At 56.5% G+C, this 20,856-nt stretch overlaps 2 protein-coding genes across 11 annotated transcripts in view; both read left to right on the top strand.

Moving 5' to 3' along the window:
• The window catches only part of NFYC (nuclear transcription factor Y subunit gamma), an 83,100-nt gene extending 75,265 nt beyond the window's left edge, over positions 1–7,835 (top strand). For all 8 annotated transcript variants that reach the window (XM_070078681.1, XM_008265492.4, XM_070078682.1 and 5 more), the window contains 3 exons: positions 3,166–3,273; positions 5,752–5,811; positions 6,947–7,835. In XM_070078681.1, coding sequence (XP_069934782.1) covers positions 3,166–3,273; positions 5,752–5,811; positions 6,947–7,066 — 288 coding nt within the window. In that variant the 3' untranslated portion in view covers positions 7,067–7,835. The remainder of the gene's footprint in view (positions 1–3,165; positions 3,274–5,751; positions 5,812–6,946) is intronic.
• Positions 7,836–18,646: 10,811 nt separating this feature from the next.
• The window catches only part of KCNQ4 (potassium voltage-gated channel subfamily Q member 4), a 51,884-nt gene continuing 49,674 nt past the window's right edge, over positions 18,647–20,856 (top strand). For 2 of the 3 annotated variants that reach the window (XM_051857876.2, XM_051857875.2), the window contains exon 1: positions 18,647–19,325. In XM_051857876.2, the coding sequence (XP_051713836.1) occupies positions 19,012–19,325 (314 nt within the window). In that variant the 5' untranslated portion in view covers positions 18,647–19,011. The remainder of the gene's footprint in view (positions 19,326–20,856) is intronic. The other variant, XM_051857877.2, reaches the window with a different exon arrangement.

The following is a 20,856-nucleotide window of genomic DNA, read 5'->3' as shown; positions in this document are numbered from 1 at the left end:
CTTTCCTTTGATTGAGGTTCAGGTTCACCACTCTGGAACAGCTCCTCTTGATTTCCCCTCCTCTTTGTTCACCTATGCAGAGAAGTCATTGTGGCTGCCATCCCATGCAAGGCCCAGCAGCCCTGTGAGGCAGTCCTGTCTTTTGATTAGCAGAGAAGAAGGAGGTGTGTAGGGAAGGCCATAAATACACTTGTTGCATATTCATGAGTCAGTCCCAGTGGAGCCTGCAGCAAAGTGTATTTTTGGCTTTCATTTAACTTACTCCTTCCTTCACTGTGCACTGCTACTTCCTGAGTGCCTTGAGGGAGTTCATTTTGTAGATGTGTTGGCTTTTTTACCTGTACTTGTTCTTTTGGAAGAATGTCCTTGTCTTAACACTTGGAATCTATACATTGGTCATTTCGCCACCAAAAATCGGGAAGTACGTGACACGCAGCGATCTCATTGCCTGCCTCTTGCTCCTCCTATTGAGAATGAAATATGGACAGGTGTGGGAACTCATTTGGGCCTGGTTAACTACCACCTCTTCAAAAAAAAAAAAAAAAAAAAAAAACTCAAAAAGTTGCAACCTTACACTGAGCAGCTTTAACCCTCTGGGGCACAGAGCATTAGCCCAGGATTGTTGCAGAATTCACAGCCTCGTCATCACTGGTCTGAGGCCGTGTTTCTGGACTCCTCCAGCAGCTCCCCAGAAAGGGAGAGCTTAGTTGTGAAGACCTTCTGGAAGGAACCCATTGGTCCCTTTTGAGAGCCCCAGGGGTAGGCTTATTATCTGTGATTAGCATAAACACAGTGCTGATCCCCAGCCCTGCTCTGCCTTAGAGGATTGGGATGTCCAAGCCCAAAAGAAAAGCTTGCTTTTGTGTGAGAATAGCTGGGAACCATTTGGCTCATAGCTTTCCAATCATATTTCTCTCCCCAGCTAGAAAATTCAAAATCCCTGTGACTGTCAGTGCATCTTCCCCCACTCATAGGACAAGGCTTTCGTCTTCCATCCTGTGGTCCTTGGCTGCAGGTCTGGGGACTCCTGGGACCAGCCACTGTCGGTCTCAGCAGATGAGATTTCCTGAGTCTCCAGCCGGCTCCCTGTATCCCTACCAGCAGCTTCAGGAGCCGGAGAGCTGTTACAACATCTAGGTGGGGACTTGAAGCTTGGCTCCACAGCCTCCCCACAGCATTTCTCGGCATGCTCTCAGGGAAGAAATGACTGCAGGTCACAGGACTCTTGCCCTATCTCCTTTGAACCAGATTGGGGTTTATTACTATTATTACTGCTGTTGTTACTCATTTTATTTATTTGAAAGGCAGAAATAGATGGACAGACAGATCTTCCATCCCCCAAATGCTCGCCAGCAGCTGGGGCTAGGCCAGGCTAAAGCCAAGAGCCAGAACCTCAGTCTGGGTCTCCTTTGTGGGTGGCAGAGACCCAAGCGTCTCAGGGTGCACATTAGCAGGAAACCAGAATTGGTAGAGCAGAGACTTGAACTCAGGCACCCTGTTATGAGATGCAGGCATCCCAAGCAACATCTTAACCTCTCTCTGCCAACACACATGCCCCTGAGCCAGATTCTTAAGAGTTTAGCTTTTATTTTTTTATTTATTTATTTTTTTATTATTTTTGACAGGCAGAGTGGACAGTGAGAGAGAGAGACAGAGAGAAAGGTCTTCCTTTTTGCCGTTGGTTCACCCTCCAATGGCTGCCGCGGCCGGCGCGCTGCAGCCGGCGCACTGCCCTGATCCAATGGCAGGAGCCAGGTACTTCTCCTGGTCTCCCATGGGGTGCAGGGCCGAAGCACTTGGGCCATCCTCCACTGCACTCCCTGGCCACAGCAGAGAGCTGGCCTGGAAGAGGGGCAACCGGGACAGAATCCAGCACCCCCGACCGGGACTAGAACCCAGTGTGCCGGCACCGCAAGGCGGAGGATTAGCCTGGTGAGCCACGGCGCCGGCCTAAGAGTTTAGCTTTTGTGTCCCTCTTCTTGCTTCAAGCAGACAATTCGGATACAGTCTACCAAGAACTTCAGAGTGGGTTTTTTTCTGGTGGATCAGATCCTTTGAGGCTTGCAGTTTCAGAGATGCATTCAGTGTACGCTACCTGCAAGAGTACAGCTTCATCCCACAGCATTATCCTCGCGGAAGTAAGCTCCTGAGGGCTGGGCCAGTTTGTTCCGGGGCAAGGAGGGCTTTGCCCATCAGCCTCAGGAAATGCCTCTGCCTTTCAACCAAGCACACTGGGCAGCCAGGGAGGGTGGTTTCTGTGCTCCCAGAACCCCTTGGATCCCCTGAATTGTTGTGAACGTCTGCCATCTTCCCCCAAGGCTCTGCCGAACCAGCCCCTCTCCGGTCATGGCCGTGTGTCTTCTCTTTGTGCCCTGGCTCAAACACTGATACTTTCATGGTACACTGGAGCGTTAAGAGCCTGCGTTAAGGCTTTTAGCACACAATTAAATGCAGCATGTGGTATTATTGTATTATCTGAGACTTAATCGTAAGCATGAGGGACTCTGAGGGCACTTTTGTAGCTTTGGTTTCCCATGATGGAGTTTTCTGTGAAAGGTTTATTGATTCTGCTTCCCCTGGGGAGACGTTTGGCCAGAAGTAGTGCTGAACACTAAGGATCCTCAAAGTCCCACAGACCCCCCTTGGTCCTGGCTCTTGGGAACAGAGATCGTGAGGCAGGCCAGCCTTTCCCTCTGAGAGTGCAGTGTGGCACTGGCAGTACTCGGGCAGTGGTGTGGAATGGTGGCCATCTGCTTTGGCTCCTGGTAGACACTGGAAGCCTTCACAGTACTGGGAAGTGTGGAGTTGGAGGGAAAGGAGGCCTGTGCTGAAGGTGCAGGTGTTCTCATAATGTCAGCAGTCTTTGAGGGAAATCCCTTCCATGAGCTGTGATCAAACAGCCAGAGCCAGCGACCGATGAGCCTGTAGCCGTGCCATTGCACGTGTGTGACAGGGTCTGGGAAAATACCCTCTTTTGTGTTGTGTAACTTGTGGGGATGTTGTAGTCTTGCTTGTTTTGACTTCTGTTTCAAAGGGACTTTTTCCGGGTTGGCCTTTGGAGGGCTTGAAGGGTGGGGGGCGATCGCCATCTCTGATCGTGGGGAGGCGGCCTGTTCCAGATGACACTCAGCTTCCTGTGGTCCCCTTGTCTCTGCCCTGCCCTAGGTACAGCTGAATGCCGGCCAGCTGCAGTATATCCGCTTAGCCCAGCCTGTGTCTGGCACCCAGGTTGTACAAGGACAGATCCAGACACTTGCCACCAACGCCCAGCAGGTATGTACTCCAGGGACACAGGGCTGCAGCTCCCTTCTGCCTAGAGAGGAGTATTCCATACACAGTTGTCCTGCCACCCCTCCTTCAGCAAGAGCCCCATCCTGCACCCTCTTTGTCTTGTCTGTACCCCACGGACAGATGGGAGCAATTGAAAGGCTGGATTCAAAGTGTGTGTCTTACCTGCTTGTTCTGGAGGGGCGAAGAAATGGAAGGCAGAAGCGTCAGGGTAATGCAAAGAAGCCTGCTGTATGTGCATACGTCAGAGTGGAGCAAGCGTTTGATGCTGTCTGGTCAGCAGACTGAGTCTCTATCTTTAAGCCCAAAATGTGTGTTCTGGAGCCCTCTCTGCACCCACACCTCCTCTGCATCCCTAGCCAGAAAAACTGCCCCTCTGCTCTTCTGTGCCCTGCAGTATTGAAGGCTGCAAATCACAGATGCTGAGGGCCTGCTCCCCCAGCCTCGGGGCTGAGGGACGTGGGCGTCGTTTGCAGAGGGTGGCAGTCGCTGGTCAAGGGGAGGCACTGTTAATGGATTCTTCTGCCTCAGACCCAAAAAAAGCAGCGATCGTTTAAGAGCTGGACCCGTCTGGCCCAGTTGCATTTCTGGTGATGTATCTATTGACAGTGGTGACAGAGCTGAGTTTGTAGAGCAGGTCTCCAAAGATCTCATTTGGGAAATATGAGGCATGAGCCAAAAGCAGGGCGTCTGAGTTCCGTGCAGTCTCTGGGGCTATTAAAGGGCTCTTTCCAGGCCCACTCTGTGGCTCTTCCGAGTACTTGGGCTTTTGTGTGGTTTCTTTGGGGTGCAATGCCACTGATTCCCACCGCAAGACTGTGCCACCCTCTTGGGGCCTTCCTTCTGCCCCCTTTTTTAAAACCTTGTGTGATCCTTCTTGGGATCCAGAAAACATTTTCCTGCATGGCAGTAGGAGGAAATGAGAAGGAAGGATTCTTGATTCTGCAGAGGTCAGTTTTAGAAATAGAAGTAAAGCCGCAAAGTGGAGGAGAAGCCAAAAGGGGTGCTTGGGGCAGTTACAAATCTCACTAACAGCCACTTGCAATGGTGGCAGCCTGACCCCTAGCAGGTGCTCAGTAAATGTTTGAGTAATATGTGGGTACCTTGAAAAGTTTGTGGAAAGTAGAATTAAAAGATGAGTTTATTTTGGTGCAAAAAATTTATAAAATCCGTGCTTAGTTTTTTCATAAATAGACATTTTGCATGAACTTTCTAAAACTCGGCAGATGTCGATGGATTTAAAGATAAATGGAGCTTTGTCTCAGCTCGTGTGAATTGCAGTCCCGCTGGCCACAGGACATAGTTAGCCTTCTTGTCTGTGAGGAGCGTGTTCCATTTGTCCCAGGCTCATTCATTTATTCTGCAGACGTTTTCTTTGTGACTGGGAAGTACTGTGTACTCGGAGGAGGACTGAGAACAGAATGTAGCTCCTTCCCACAAGCAGCTTGTAGAATGGTAGAAGGAAGGGAAACCAAAATAAGGAGCGGTAGTCAGAGGCCCGCGTGCAGCCCTTCCACACCTGTCCCTCCCCTCGCTCCTCGTGGCCTCGTAGGTGGGCCTGCAGGGTTGCTTCTGGCCACTGTAAGGACATTTGAGAACAGTCCTTACCTTGCAGGTTGATGTGTTGATCCCAAGAGACAGTACACAGAAGACATTGCTAGTCGAATGTTCGGTAGATACACACAACCTCCAGGCTTCTTTCAGGTCTCCAAGCTGGGTGCCCAGTTGTCATCAGAGGGTGCAGTTCTGCATGTCTGTGAATGTATCTTACAGTCCCCACAAAGGATTTTAGTGCATGTGATCATTGTCTTCCTGGCCTCCCCCGCCCTTCCCCCTCCTCCTCCCCTTGCTTGGCCCAGAGGGCTGCGTGTTGCCTCTCTCGGAAAAAGTGCTTCATAGCTTTGCCACGAGGACTGCCAGGCCAGGGCCGCTCGTCCGCCAGGGTGTTTCATATTCCGTCAGATAATCTGGGTGATAAGGGTTTGGTGTGGAGCCCACCTTCCAAACATGGAAGAGACTGCTCAGCACTCTGCCCTGCATTTTGTGCGGTGCCTTCGCTGGCTGACAGACACACAGACACACACACTACCCAAACCAGAAATAGTATGCCTCTTCACGTTAGCACCTGGGAGAGCGAGGTGTTCTCTGTGAACCTCAGACCTCGAGGTGACGGGCCGTGGGGCAGGGGTGGGTGGACATTAAGTGCAGTGCAGGTGGGGCTTGTTTGTTATGTGCTCCAGGGTTCTTGTGTGCTGTGTGGTGCCAGCTCCCAGCAGCCACCAGGAGGAGGAGCCTGGAAGAGACCCTTGCTTTCCTACTCCTCGTGGAGCACCGGTTCTGAGCCAGGGCTCCTTCTGGTTGCTTTATATGCATTGGCGTCTTTGATCTTCATGAGCTCCTCCTGGACGGTCCTGGGCAGTCCCTGTGGCTGACATGCCTCCCCTGCTGTCTTGCTTCCCACAGATCACACAGACAGAGGTCCAGCAAGGACAGCAGCAGTTCAGCCAGTTCACAGATGGACAGGTAGGATGCACGGCCTGGGGGGGGCTGGGTGGTTCCCCGGGAAGCTGTGGGAATCTGGGTTTGGGCAGTTAGGGCAGCTGTCATATCCTTTACTAAGAGTGAGTGGATACAAGTTGTTAAAACAAGGAGTAGCTTTAAATCAGGGCACTTGTCCTTTGGATTTACAGGCTATGGGAGTTAAAAATAATCTTAGACATGGTATAATCCAAATTGTCATTTTACAGATGGGTAAACTGAGCCCTAGAGGAAAGAAGTTCCTTGCACATGCTCACTCAGGGCAGAGCTAGATGCACAGCCTCCTGTTTCCTTCAGCACTGACACCACCCCCCCCCACGGGCGCTTTTTAATAACACAGATGAGTTGAAATGCAGGGAACGTGTGACCTCTTGAGCTCTCTTGGTACCCAGAATTCAGCAGTTCTGATCCCATACAAAGTTGAGAGTTTCGCTTCTCCCCCTACTTTCCCTGCACAGAGACCTGGAGGACATCACAGGGTGATGTTCCCAAACTTTCACTCTGTTGCCTGAAAGGGAGAAGAGCTGGTGTCAGGATCCACCAGCACTGGGTGCTAGACTTACGTGGCAGGGCTCCTGTGGGGGGTCTTGGCTCTGGTTTTGGGGGCCACCTGAGAAACCAGGTGGTGGGTTTGCCCTGACCATCCCATGTGGCTCCATGAGTGTCTTCTCCACACCGTCCTGGCCTTGGCTTGGTGGTACCTAACTCCAGGGCACCTTCGGGGCAGGGCCCATGTGGGAGGTAACTTCAGAAGCTGGAGCCAGAGAACAGGAGAGTGGGGGAACCCTCCTGCTCCTGCCGGTGAGCAGCACTGAGTCAGGGGACTCTGGCCGCCATGCTACCAGTGCCGTGGTTCGATTGCTTGTGTTTGTCACAGAGCACCAGGGTGCAAGCTCGAAGCTCTGAGCTAACTAACAGGAGAGGCAGAGCCCAGAGATGGGAATGCCACAGGACTGCATCACCCTGCGCCTTGCCCTGCCCACCACGCACCCTTCCTGCCGGTGATGCTGTGCACTGGCTGTAGTGGAGGTGTCTGGGGCCCCCAGCCAGCTGGAGGCCCGTAGGGAGCTGCGTGCCCCTCTCCTGGGTGACCTCACTCTGTCCTCTCCCCCCTCCACAGCAGCTCTACCAGATCCAGCAAGTCACCATGCCCGCGGGCCAGGACCTCGCCCAGCCCATGTTCATCCAGTCAGCCAGCCAGCCCACCGACGGGCAGGCCCCCCAGGTGACCGGCGACTGAGGGCCTCATCTGGCAAGGCCGAGGACACCCGTACAGCCCAGGCCGTGGGCACAGAGGACCGGCAGACCGCAGCGCCTCCTGCAGGCTAGGACACTGGCGCACTGCGCCCCGCGGCTGGGGCCGAACTTCTCCAGCAGAAAGATGCAATGTTTTTTATTTCCTCTTTTGCCATTGTTTTCTTCAAGGAATCAATATTTCATTATGTTGAGCTGCGTGTCCGATGCTATGAAATGAAAATATTAAATAACATATTTATGGCATTTTCTTGAAGAGTGTGGTTGAAGAAATATTTCTTCTTTTGTTTCTTTTCTTTTTCTTTTTTCTTTTTCTTTTTTTTTTTTTTTTGTTTGTTCTTATCGCCACTTCTTTCTAGGAGCAGATCTTCCCGGGGTGGCAGCATTTCCTCACTCTTGGAGCAGCCGCTGCCCCTCAGATTTGCCACCTGCTTGCCCTCGGATTGAATTAGGTGGACACATGTAGCACCTCTGGTCGGTGTTCCTCTGCCCTCGCCCCTGCTCTGGCCCCAGGCTCTGTGTTCATGTCCGGAGCCGCGCAGGCAGTGCCTGCACTTAGGGGAACTCGTTCCCCATGGAGAGTGGGTGGTGTCGTTCCCACACACCCCTCTGCTGGGGACCCATGGAGATGAACTCTGTGCTTTTACTGCCTCCCCCTCTATTTTATGTTTTACCTGCATTCAGAATTGTGCTAGTCTCCTTTGCTGCGTGGACTTCAAACTGCATGAAATGCAATAAAACCTCATTTTAGATAATTTAGAGTCTGGGTTTCTGTGTCTGGGGGCATTCATGGATCTACTTTGCTCAAGAAAGTCGTCCTCAGGCCGGGGGTCTTGAAGGGGGGCGTCCCAAGCCGAGGGAACTGGCACTGCATATCTGATGCAGACCGAGGCCCTGAGCCATGCTCTCAAAGGGAACTTCATTACAATACAAGTGCATCTGCTGCTCGGGGGTGCCCACCTGCCTGCCTCGTGTACCCGTGGGCTGATGTGGCTGAGGACCGGGGGCGTCTCAGAGAAGGCTGGCTCCCTCCTGCAGACGAGGGCCAGAGCAACCCCTCCAGTCCTGCAAGGCACCTGCTGTGGCCGTGCCCATCACTCTGACATCTGCCCTGGAGAGCAGCCCAGACCAGTGGATGGAGGTCTGTTCTGTGCTGCGGGGAGACGCAGAGGGCCAGTGCTGAACCATCTTTCTTGCCTCCACCATGCCGTCCTTACAGCAGGGGGCCTCATCACGGGGAGAGCAGAGACCGAGTGCCAGGGAGAGCAGGTATTAATTTGCCATAAAACCTGGGTAACTTCTTTGCCTTGGGAGCCAGGTCAGGGCTGAGGTGGGGGTGGGGAAGAGGCAGAGGAGCAGCAGGTGGCTTCAGGTTCTCTTACCGATTCCCTCACCATGTATCCCCCACTGGAAACCACGGGGTAGCGCAAGAGTTGCTGTAAGAGTCAGAAACGAGCCGAGTAATTCTGCCCCATATTCGTCATCCTTCCCAAGAGATCCCCGGCAGCTCGGATCCGTCAGGTGTCTTACCTGGATTCAGGTCTGGCCGACTGTGCCCTTACTGTTCTCCAGGGTGTTGGGGGGAGGTGGTCCTCAATGCTGGTAGTTTCTGTGCCATCTATGTCATTTTAATTAATTTACTTAGGTGTACCTTACCTCATTTCCACAAGAAAAATTGACATGGCTTATAATGAAAAATTTAAATTAGATAAAATGTAATTGAATAGGAAATTAAAATTGCAGAAAATAAAAACACAAATACGGCTGTAGAAATCTACATAGTTTTTAGAATGATTTGATGCTGAGCTTCCTGGCAACCAGAGTAAAAATGGTAAGATGAAGTTAGGGATTCATACTGTAAAAGGAAAAACCAGCACTGCTTTGCAAAACTGAGGGATGTTCCTAGTGTGAAGGTTTTGAGTAGATGGTACCCTTATGGGTACCCTTCTGGCACTCCCGAAACAGAGTCTGGGACAGCCCCACATGCTTTGAAATCCGTGCCTACTGTTCTTTGTTTTGTTGTGTGTTTTTTTTTTTTCTTCAGAATATGCATGTACCACAAACTTTGCAGTCCCTTCCTGGGATCAAGTTTTCACTGATAGTTGTGCCCAGCCCCACGTGCAGAGAATGCAAGAGGGAAAGAGCAAGCAAGCAGGGGGCCCTGGGCTCAGAGTGAGGCAGAGTCTGGGCACCCCGTGTCCCACCTTGCTCCTCCAGGCGAGACTGGAATTGCATTCCTGTCCAGTGGTCCCTGCGTCCTATGGACTTCCATTCTTGGAGCCAGTTCAGTTGGTTGTGATTGGCAAGCCAGCTGCCCTGCTGAGCACGTTCCCTTTAAATTGCCCTGCCAACAAGGCCCATCGCGGTGTAAACAAACCCTTTGGTGCAGCCCAAGAGAGCCCCTATCTAATACCCAGCAAGATCCCCTTACATCCGGAGCACTCTTTACACATTTTTTCTAGCATTTGCAGCATCCGACCTCCTAATGATCTTCACAGTGACCCTGCAGGGGAGACAGGAAGAGGGATCATGATACCTGTGTTACAGATGCAGGCATGGGAGGCCTAGCGAAGTGTAGTAACTCGCCCAAGGTCACACCACGGATCAGGGCTGGGGTGGAAACCAAAACGCTGGTCTCCTGTCCCTCTGCGGGAACATCGTTGCTCTGTGGCCATAGGTGGCATGTATGTTGTGTTTAGGAAGGAGTCGTACCCTTGTGATCAACCTAGCCTAGCCACTGGCCCAGCCTCAGGTATCTGTGGAGTAAAAAGAACAGTTGGGTGTCATCTGGGGACAGCTAGAAGTTGGGATGATTTCCCAGGAGGCTGGGATGTTGGAGATTGGAGACCCCTGGGGTCACCTTCCAGCTGGCTGCTGGCTTCCTCTATGCTCAGATCTGCACAGGCCACAAGGGGGCAGCATGCAGCTCTCGCCTGAGAATCTGGGAGGGGCCCTATCCCACTGGTCCAGCCTTGAGACAGTTCTAGGAGCTAGCAGTGGTAGGACTCCCCTTTCTCAGTGGGAGCAGATCCAGATCCTCAGCGCCCTTCCTGATAAGACCTCCCCCGCATGAGAGACGGCGCCCTTTCCAGAGCACTGCATCAGGGTGGGTGGGGAGGTTTTAATAAGGACTTTCTGCTGGCCCAAGTTCATTCAAGGTCCTGCAGATCTGTCCAGCTTGCTTTCCACCCCCTGCACTCTCTGCTCCTGTCACACCCAATTACCCCTGGTTTCCGAACTCACCTCCATGTTTTCAAAATGTGCTGGCCCTAATTCCTGGAATGCCCTTTTACTCCCTTTCTCACTTATTGATCTCCTATATAGCCATCAAGGCCCAATTTAAATGGCCCTCACTGAGAAATGGCTAATTCCTGAGGCCGAGTCAGCGAAGACCTCGTATGTCCTCCCCCGGCAACTTCTACACTCTCTGTTAGAGCTCACAGCCGGTCACTGAGCAAACAAACACTGCTTCCACACCTCGTGCAGGGCAGATGCTTCAGACGTCTTGAGGACAACTTCGAGAAAGCCAGGTGGGGGTTCTGCTGTCATGGAGTTCGTGTGGAAAATTGGGTTGGGATGTGAGTAGGGGAGAGAGACAATAAACGCCACCCCAAGTTGGGCTGTGGAGAAACCCCCTGGCCTCTTAGAATTTTCCAGCATGGGGGGTCTTCCTCAGAGGTGGGCGTCCTCCTGGTCAGGGTCGATGCTGCGCTTTCAGAGCCTAGCACGGTGCCTGGCATCGAGAGGGCAGCGGTTACTGGTGAGTGAGGGGGTGGCCTCACTCCTGCGGCGCACCTGCCACACAGCAATCACCGCTGCCCCTTGCACCCATCAGCACACTTGCCTGAGTAAGGGTTTTTCTTTTAAGTGGAGAGCTGATAATGTGCTGGGCAGGGCTGTTCCATGGAGATGAGCCTTTTAAGGAATTTCTCTGTTGTAAAATGCATTCCAAAGCTTGGTACCCACCTGGATTCCCATTTCATCTCCACACCCTCATTACATGGATACTGCTCTCCCCATCTTATAGGCAAGAAAGTGAGGCTCAAGGAGATTAAGATACTACCCAAGGGGGAGTAGAGCCAGGTGCTCCCAGAAGTCTCCTCTCCCAAGTGGCCCACCCAGCGCAGTCCACATTGTTCTGTCCTCTGTGATACTTTTCCTACAGAGGAGGAAAGTCCCCCTTCCCACCAACTTCTGGGCAGGGGCCTTTGTCCCACAGCTCCAGCCATCCAACGGGCCTCTGTAAGGTGGCAGCTGACCTTCCTCAAGGAAAGGACCCTAAGGTGGAGGTCAAGTGTCCAGGAGCAAAAGCAACTTGGCCATGGCCTCCTTAAGGCCCCCAGAGCTGGGGCATGGTATCACCTGGGCTTGGGGACTGTGCTACGGCTACAGCTTGGGGAGAGGGGCAGGAGGACAGCAAGGCTGGCCCCAGCTGGCCCCAGCTGGACAGCCCAGCCTCCCTCACAGCCCTGAGCCTCTGCCCTCCTTAGAAGGCCAGCCTCCACTGAGCTCCTGCCCTTCCCCCAAGCTCCCCATACCTCTCTGTCTCTCAGCAAAGGTCTGTGGGACAGAAGCTTTCTAAGATCTTGCATGTGTCAAATGTCATTATTTTGTCCTTTCATTTAAAGGGTGATTTGGCAAGGTATGGAATTGTAGACTCGCAGTTGTTTGCCCTCAGCACTCTGAAGATGTGATTCCATTGTCTTTTGGCATCTGTTGTTGCTGATGAGAAGTTTACTGTCAATTCAATTATTGGACCTTCGTAGATAAGCTCTCTTTTCTCTCTGGTGGCTTTTAGAATTTCCTCTTTATTCTTGATGTTCTACACTTCTGACTACAAATTGTCTAGATGTAGTTTTGGTTTTGTTTTGAAAGATGTCTTCCTAGGCAGTCTGTGGGCCTTTTAAATCTAGAAATTCATTTCTTAATTCTGGAAAGAGCTTAATCCTCTTTCCAGTCTCCCTTTCTGAAGCTAACAATACGTTGGGTCGAGTTTCTCAATCTTCTACATCTCTTTTCTTTCATATGCTTCTGTGCTTCAGTCTGGAGAATTTCCTCAGTTCCAGCTTCTAGTTCATTAATTCTCTCTTTAGCTGTGTTTAGTACACTAACCCATCTATTGGTTACTTTTACCCAATATTAGTGACTTTAGTTTTCATTTCTAAAAGTTCTCAAGTTCTGTGTACTTCTGATGAATGTTCCTGTTTGATAGCTGTTCTTGTTTTATGGGTGCTGTTTCTCCCTTTATCATCTTGAAGGTTTTAACTATATTGAACTTCCTTTCTTATTGCGGCATTATCTCTAATTCTGTAGGTATGAGTTCTCCCCTGAGTTTTCTCTCTCTCACGGTGCTGTATTTCTGTTATGTTGGGAAGTCCATCCTTGAGATTATCTTCAGCACATTTCCCACACTGTGTCCTGGAATGTGGAGGTCGCTCTTAAGGACTGATTCCTCGGCGTGGAAGTGCACCAGCCTCAAGTCAGCTCTTACGTGGGTGGCTTTACTTGGGAGTTTTGAGAGCACAGCTGAGATGCCATTCTCACATGGGCACTCTTCCTGCCGAAAGCCAGGGCCTAGTGGTTAGCAGCCAGAGGCAGTTTAGCCCTCTACACAGCAGGCAGCGCCTTCCCAGACCCTGACAGCCCTGCCCTCTGGTGGGGCCTGCAATGTCTCTATCCCTGCGGGAACACTGAGTACCCCCTCAGAGGGACACCTTCAACTCCTGTGTACCTCCAGCAATTTCCTTTCATTTATGGCCAAGATTTTTCATTTGTGCTTTTGAACTTGGATTTTTTTTTATCTTTTTAAGATTGATTGATTTATTTGGAAGGCAGAGTTACAGAGATGCAGAGGCAGAGAGAGGCCCTCCATCTGCTGGTTTGTTGAGGTGGATTTGTTCTGAGAGGAGGAGCATGGTGGGGGCAAGAGGCTCAGAGTCACCACACAGACACCAGGAGTCGGGTGAAAAGCCAGAGGCAAGCAGCCTTCAGACTCATTTATTTCAGTTGGTACAGCAGCTTATATAGCTGAGGCAGCCAATCCGGTCAAGGGACAGTTTATGCCCTAACCAATCACAGCCTGTTGCCAGGCAGGCTCCTTTGCCATGTGGTTTCCGAAGCCATTCCTGAGTAACACGCTTGCTTGCCAGTGGCCATCTTGGCATGGCCTTCTCATTCCACCACACTGGTTCTCACTCCCCAAATGGTTGCAACTGCCGGAGCTGCCAGGAGCCTGGAGCTTCTTCTTGGTCTCCCACTTGGGTGCAGAGGCCCAAGGACTTGGGCCATCTTCTACAGCTTTCTTAGGCCATAGCAGAGAGCTGGATCAGAAGTAGAGCAGCCGGGTCTCAAACCAGCGCCCATATGGGGTGTCAGCACTGCAGGCAGCGGCTTTACCTGCTGTGCCATCCCCTTGGATATGTTTTTATTGTTTGTAATCATGCTGAGGCAGGCACCTGGCCTAGCAGCTAAGATGCCTCCATCCCATATCAGCTCCCAGATCCAACCCACCTCTGGCTCCTGACTCCAGCTTCCTGCTAGTGAACTCCTGGGAAGCAGTGGTGATGGTTCAAGTGATTGGGTCCTTGCCATCCATGTGAGAGACCTGGACTGGGTTTCTGGCCCGGGCTTCAGCCTCAGCTCAGTCCTGGCCATCATGGACATTTGGAGAATGAACCAGCAGTTGGGTGCACGCTCTCTATCTCTCTGCCTGTCAAATAAATAAACAACTCAGCATTATCTGACATTTCCAATATTTCAAGGAGGAGGGACTTCAGTAGGTGTTTGATCAAGTTTGGAATCCAAGACAAGGAAGTCTCAGCTGGAGACAGCTGAGGTCCAGTTTGATGTGGAATTCTCGCTCTCTGAAGCCCCCCTCCCTCTCTTCTGAGCCCAGTTCTCCCTAAATCCCCATCTCCCTTTTCCAAGCCCCTCCAGTCCCTCCAGACACACAGCAGCTCCTTCCCTAGCGCCCCTCAAGCCACTCCCACCACGGGAGCACGGAGGTTCTTTTCCATTGCACACTCAGCAGCTCAGCAAAGTCCCTCCTCCTCATTTCCCAGCCAGCTCCAGTGGCTCTCTCTGGGAACATGGCACCTTCCAGCGGGGCCACAGTACTGTCGGCGGCTCTGCACGATCTCCAAGGAGTGGGGTCAAGGAGGGGCAATCCTGAAGGCAGGGGAGAAGCGACCCCGCAAGAAGGGATGGCTTTGACCTTCATGTCTGTGCCCCCTCTGCCTCTGTGTCTCCTCCCTGTGGGCCCCCTCCAGCCCTCATGATCAATGGGGGTCCACTTTCGCTGAGTTCAGCAGCACTGCTCTCTCCCCACTTCCTGCAGCTCTGTCCAGGCTGGGGGCAGGTCAGATCCTGGGACGAGAAACGCCCTGGGCCACCTCTCATCTGCTGGGCGGCTTAAATGCTTTGTCCTTCCTGGGGGAGCAAAGGGAAAGGAGGAAGGGCAGAGGGGGACTGTCCATGCCATCACCCCGTGAGCGCCCCCTGCACTGTGCTCCCCCTCTGCCGGAAGCCAGAAGCCTTCTTGCGTTGATGAGAGCAGAGAGGACCAGGGAATTCTCCCAGCCTCTCCCCGTCCACCCTGAACACGCACCTGAAGATGAATGGTTCATGTTTGCACAGCTCCCTGGATGACCTGTGACTTTCTCATGCATGATTGCATCCCTGACAATAGCCACAGGTGGCGAGCAGATTGCCCAAGGTCACCAGCGAGTCCAGGACTGGAAGCCCAGCTGTGACTTGTAGCTCAGGGCGCCTTCTGCCTCAGCCACTGCCAACCGCCCTGGGTCTGGGCCTTCCTGCCCCACCCCTCCTGGGCTTTCTGCTTTTGGGCCCTGGCCAGGATCCCTGTTTCCCATCAAACCAAACTGAGTCCTTCCACTTGGCATTCAAGGCCTCTTTTTTATTTTTTTCCTTTTAAGATTTATTTTATTTATTTGAAAGGCACAGTTACAGAGAAAGAAAGAGATCTTCCATCCGCTGGTTCACTCCCCAAATGGCTGCAACAGCTGGGGCTGGGCCAGGCAGAAGCCAGAAGCCAGGAGCTTCCTCTGGGTCTCCCACATGGGATCAGGGGCCCAAGGACTTTGGCCGTCTTCTGCTGCTCCTCCCAGGGAGCTGGATTGAAAGTGGAGCGATCAGGACTGGAAGCAGTGCCCATATGGATGCCGGTGCTGTGGGCGGTGGTTTCACCCGCTATGCCTCGGGGCTGCCCCCTCAAGGCCTCCTCTTGCTCTGTCCTCCCCTGCACCTTCGCTACCTGGCGGTTCCACAGCCAAGAGCTACCTTCGCTGAGCCTCGGTGCTGTTGACTCTCCAGGGGGGTGTGAGCAGGAGCATCTCACAGGGCTGTTGGGATGCTGAAGCAGTGCAGGTAAAGCATCCTGCATGAGGCTGAGCACGGCAGCCGCAGGCATTATCGGCCACACGTCTGTGTGCCCCTCCAAGTCCTCCCCAGTCCGGCGCCGCATTGTGCGTGTGCACTGTTCCCTGTTCTGACCTCCAGCAACCTCTGGGGGTACAAGGACCCTCAGGAGGCTTCTGGAGTACAGAGAGGGGGGCAGGTGGGTGGAACCCAGGTCCCCTCACCTCAACCAGATCACCTGTGTGCAAAATCCTCTTACACGTGGGGCGTTACCTTAGTGGTCTGTCTGGAAAAAGGATTCTCAGTTGGGGAGCCACTGATTTCAACCACCCCTCCCCCTCCAGGATGGCAATTTGAGCCTTTGGCTGGCCAGAGGTCACGGTGGCAGTCAGTGGCAGGCTTGAGCCCTGCCCCATGGTCGGAGTCCCAGCCACTCGTAAACCTCAGTTCTTTCAGCCCCGGCCCTGATTCCAGCACCCGGGAACCAGGCAGGTGCCAGCCAGGGGGAGAGCTCAGGTCAGAGACAGTTTGGGGGAGGGTCACCAGCTGGCTGTGAGTGCGGCTTTAGCCTCAACTTCTTCACATGCGGAGGGCGGCTCTTCGGCCCACAGGGACAGGGCCTGGCACATAGTTGGCGCTTAGCAAATAGGAGCACTCCCCCCCCCCCAATCAATACAGCTCCATTGATGGACGCTGGGACAGTGATGAATTACAGAAGGCCCTGGAGCCCTGCCCCCTGTGCAGATGGTGGAGCCGAAGCTCAGCACAAGGCCAGGCCCTCGGGCAGGTGGGACACGGGTGGGTCCGGGCAGAGCCCCGAGGCTTTGGCAGGGAGGGAGATGGGCCCTGGGGTGGGAGGCAAACTGTGGAGGGTGAGGTGGAGGGAACAGGTGGGGGAGAGGGCGGCAGGACGGAGGGTGGGAAGCCACAGCTACACAGAGCCCCTCTCCAGCAGAGGGACCCATCGAGGGAGCCTGAGACAGCTGCTTGCTCAGAAAAGTGTCTTAGTCATTAGAGGCGGTGGTTGGGGAAGTCCATCCTCCATCATGGCCTGGGAATCCGGGTGGGGGCAGGAAGGCTGCCGGGTGACCCTAGGACTGGCCACCTGTCTTCTCTGGACTTTCTCTTTCGGCTCCTCCACTCTCCCATGTACACACACACACACAGCTGAAGTTTCCTACGGTCTCCTGGAATTCTCTCTCAGATCCCTCCTGCTCTTAGGAGGACTTCTGTGTCTCCCGTCCCAGCAGCAGTGGACATGTCCCTCTGTGACACCTACACCTGCAGGCGAAACAGCTCTCTGTGCCCTGTGGAAGTCCTTCCTGAGGTCTAACCGCCATCCTGCTCCCTGGTCTCTTTCTTCCTGCTGCAGCTTCAGGGGGTCCCGTGGAGCTGGGGTTGGGAAAGATGATGAAATCCTGCACCCATAAAGGAAGGCCTGGGAGCTCTGAGCTGCCCAGCGAGAAGGCAGGCCCAGGCTCCAGAGTGATGCCGAGCCCCAGTCTCAGGGTTCTGGGCAGTGAGACGGCAGCTGGAATTCACGCTCCTCCCTTCCCACCCTGGAAGTGCTTCTCAAACACCCCAGGCCCCTTGCCACTGCTTTCCTTTGCACCAGTCCTGTCCCAGGGCTCCGACTGAGGCCGCCCAGACAGGCGGTTCCATAGCCAGGAAGGACAGTGCACCTGTTTCGGGAGCCCTGGCTTCCGCTCACAGGGAGAGGATGGGATGGCCCAGCCTGGGCATCGCATGCATGGGTGTGTGTGTGTGTGTGTGTGTGTGCACGCGCGCGCGCGCCTGGAGTCCAGAACCTTCCCCAGCTACCAGGAGACGATGGGGGCATAACCTGCCCAGAGGCCCCAGGCGCCGGCCCTGGGCACACCTGGAGCCAGGAGCAGCTGGAGAGATTCAGGTCAGAGCCCAGGGGGTACCGGCACTGGGCAGAAGAGAAAGAGTTGCTGTTGGGGAAGGTGTGAGCTGACTGCCGAACCCAGCTGGGGACCCCCCGGGTCCCTGCAGGCCGCCCACAGCCTGGGCTCCCTCCCTGCCTGCCCCGGCAGCGCTCAGCAGATCAATGCTGCCTTTGCTGACAGCTGAGAATCGAGCTCGCCTGCCCGCCCCCTCCCCGCCCCTCCCGCGCCGCTCGCTGTCCCCCGAGATCCTCCCGGAGGAACCGGGAGTTTGCTGCGGAAGCGCTTCACCCCGGGGCAGGGCCTGCGGAGGGAGCGGCTGGCGCGGCTGCAGCTTTCGCAGGCGAAGAGCGAAGGAGGATGGCGAGACCCAGATGACCACCCTGCGCAGGGCTGGGCCGGCTGCAGGGCCAGGGCGGCCCCTCCAGCCGCAGGGCGGCGAGGGCAGCAGGCACTTCAGGAACTTCGCCCAAGAGGGGGTGCTATGGGAGGAAGCCTCGCCTTCCCCCAGCCCGGGTGGGATGGCGTGAGCCTCGGGGAGGGGGCTGTCCGGCCCACAATCCCTGTGCTCCAACCCCGTTCCTGGCTCAGGGAGTGAGGCAGAAGAGGGTTTCCCACGGCGGGGACGAGCCCCAGATCGGGGGGGGGGTTCCCCTCTTGTGCGCAGGGGGACCTGGCTCGGTGGAGGTGGGAGGTCGTGACGAGCGTGCATACCCGAGGCCCGCGGCGCTTCGGCGCCCACGCCCCGGTTGCAGCTCGGCGGCTCAGGGCACACCTGGAGCCAGGGGCAGCGGCAGGGACTCCCGCAGCCCGCACAGCCACACGCGGCGCTGGACACACTCCTCGCTCCCTTCTCCAACGCGCCTCCGCGAGCCCGGCCCCTGCGCCTCCATCTTCACACCCGGCCGCACCAGGGCCGCGAGCCGCGTCCACAGGTGGACACTTGACCCAGCCACACCTCGGCTCCACGAGGCGCGCCGTGGCCCATCCACGGCCGGCCGCCGCCGCGCACGCCCCGCCCCGCCCCGCTTGGCACAGCCGCCCGCGGGGCGTCCCACCCCCAGGCGAGCCTTCAGGGCCACCCTGGCCCACGCAGTCGTGCACGCCGCTCGCACGCGCCCAGCCTCCCGGCGCCGCGCGCCGCCCGGCCGCTCGCCCCGGACGGCCCGGCTCGCAGCCCGCCCGGCCCGTGCAGCCCGCCCCGCCGCCTTCGCGCGCGCTCCCGCCCTCCCTGCGCCTCGCCCGGCGGCTCGCTCGCTCCCTCCCGATTTGGGAAGGCGGCCGCGGGGCGGGCGGGGGCGGCGGGGCGGGCGGGCGGGGCGGGGGAGGGTGACATGTGAGCGGCGCCCGGCGGCAGGTGGAAAGGCGAGCGGCATGGAGCGCGTAATAAGAGAGTTGGAGTCGGAAAGAGCCGCCCCAGTCGCCGGGGAAGCGGGCGGTCAGTGCGGGCTCCGGCGGCCCCCAGGCTCCGAGCGCCCGCCCCCGGCCCCGGCGCGGCCCCGGCCCGGCCCCTAGCCCCCGCCGCCCGCGCCCACCCCGGGCCGCCCCGCCGGCCCCGGGTCCGAGCCATGCGCCGCTGAGCGGCCCCGAGCGCGCCCCCGCCCCGGACCGTGCCCGGGCTCCGGCCCCCCACCGCCCGGCGCCGCCCATGGCCGAGGCCCCCCCGCGCCGCCTCGGCCTGGGCCCCCCGCCCGGGGACGCCCCCCGCGCAGAGCTGGTGGCGCTCACGGCGGTGCAGAGCGAGCAGGGCGAGGCGGGCGGGGGCGGCTCCCCGCGCCGCCTCGGCCTCCTGGGCAGCCCCCTGCCGCCGGGCGCGCCCCTCCCTGGGCCGGGCTCCGGCTCGGGCTCCGCCTGCGGCCAGCGCTCCTCCGCCGCGCACAAGCGCTACCGCCGCCTACAGAACTGGGTCTACAACGTGCTGGAGCGACCCCGCGGCTGGGCCTTCGTCTACCACGTCTTCATGTGAGTTTGCGACCCGCGCCCCCTCGCCTGCCCCCGGAGCCAGCCCGGGCTCCCGGGCCGGCCGCCCCGCCCTGGCTCCGCCTCCCGACCCCCTAGCCGCCAGGCAGACCCTCGTCCGTGTCTCCGCGCGCCCGGGCCGGAGTCCCATTTCCGAAGCTCCCAACTTGACCCTAACCCTGACCTCTCGCCCTGACCCCTGCTTGCCCTCACTTCGGATGGCTTCCATCTCCCGGGCCGCCGAGCCGCTCCTCTGTCCCAGGTACTCCCCACTTTGAGCTCAATCCCAGCCTCTGAACTGGGCTGGCCTCTCCCCTTCCTCAGCTCTGTCCTGTGGCCCCACACTTTGTCACCTCCTCCCACTCTGCAGTTCCGAGGGGCTCCCCTTGGACCTTGCTCCTCTGCACGGATGCCCCTGCCCCCAGCCCAGGGCTGGCCCTCCCGCGACGTGTCTGGGGGGGGGGTCCCCAGCCCCATGCTCTGTGTCCCACTTCATCAGTCCTCTCCTGGCCTTCCACACCACCCTCAACTTTTTCAGCACTGGGGGCAGCCGCGGTGGCGGTGGCAGCAGCAGCAGCAGCCAGCCCAGCTCGCCCTGTCCTGCCCCGGCCGCCAGGCCCAGCTCGCCTGCCTGCTGGCCTGCTGCACCGGCCTGGCTCTGGGCAGCAGGGGAAAAAGAAAGAGGAGAGGGGGAGGTTTGGAAACACTGATGCTGTAGGCCCCCGCCTCCCCCTCGCCAGGCTCCTAAAGCTTTCAAACACACTGACCCTTCTTGGATGTAAAGAGTGAATTTTGGCAGCTCTGAGCTCCGTCTTGGGGGACGGCCTGGCCCAGCTGGGAACATGAGAGGCCCAGCGGATATCAGTTGAAGGGCTGGGCCTGGCGCTGGGACGCTCGCAGGTGCTTGAGAGAGACCTCCGGTCCCCAGGAAATGTGCTCCTGGGAGTCGCTCCCCGGGGTTTCCTGGGTGGCCAACTTGCCTGTCCACCTGGCTGACTGTGCCTCTCCCAGACTGAGTCTCCACAATGCGTGTGGGTGGAGAGGTGTGCGCGCGCCTCGCCACTGCCTGGCCAGCGTGCCTCTGCTCATCCGTGTCCATCCCTCCTCGGGCCGGTCCTATTAACTGTGTCTGTCGGTCTGTGTATCCCCACCTGTGCCCCTTCCCCTGCTTGTCCTCTCTTTCAGCCTGTCTCCCTGCCCGGCCCTCTGCTACCTGCCCCTGCCCCTGTCCCTGCCCCATCTGATCTGGGCGTCCAGCAGTCCCGAGGTGAGGGGAAGGTGCACGCTGGTGTAGGGAGAGGTAGAGGAAGAGAACTGTCGCCAGCCGTGAAGTGCCAGGGGCAGCAGCCTTGACTCGCTGTAGAGAAACCGACTTGAGATCGCTCAGGATGTGAGGTCAGGCTTGGGGACAGGGTCAAGGGTTAGGAGTAGCCCAACCGCCAGTGTCCATTGGGAGGCCTGGGATGAATCTTTTGTCACCACAGAGAGGCTTTTTGGAGTGATGATGGTTCTGTGCTGCTGGACTTGGGGGTGC

The sequence above is a fragment of the Oryctolagus cuniculus genome, chromosome 7 (genome assembly GCF_964237555.1).
Source record: "Oryctolagus cuniculus chromosome 7, mOryCun1.1, whole genome shotgun sequence".
Lineage (NCBI taxonomy): Eukaryota > Metazoa > Chordata > Mammalia > Lagomorpha > Leporidae > Oryctolagus > Oryctolagus cuniculus.
This window is presented reverse-complemented; position numbering and strand designations above follow the sequence as displayed.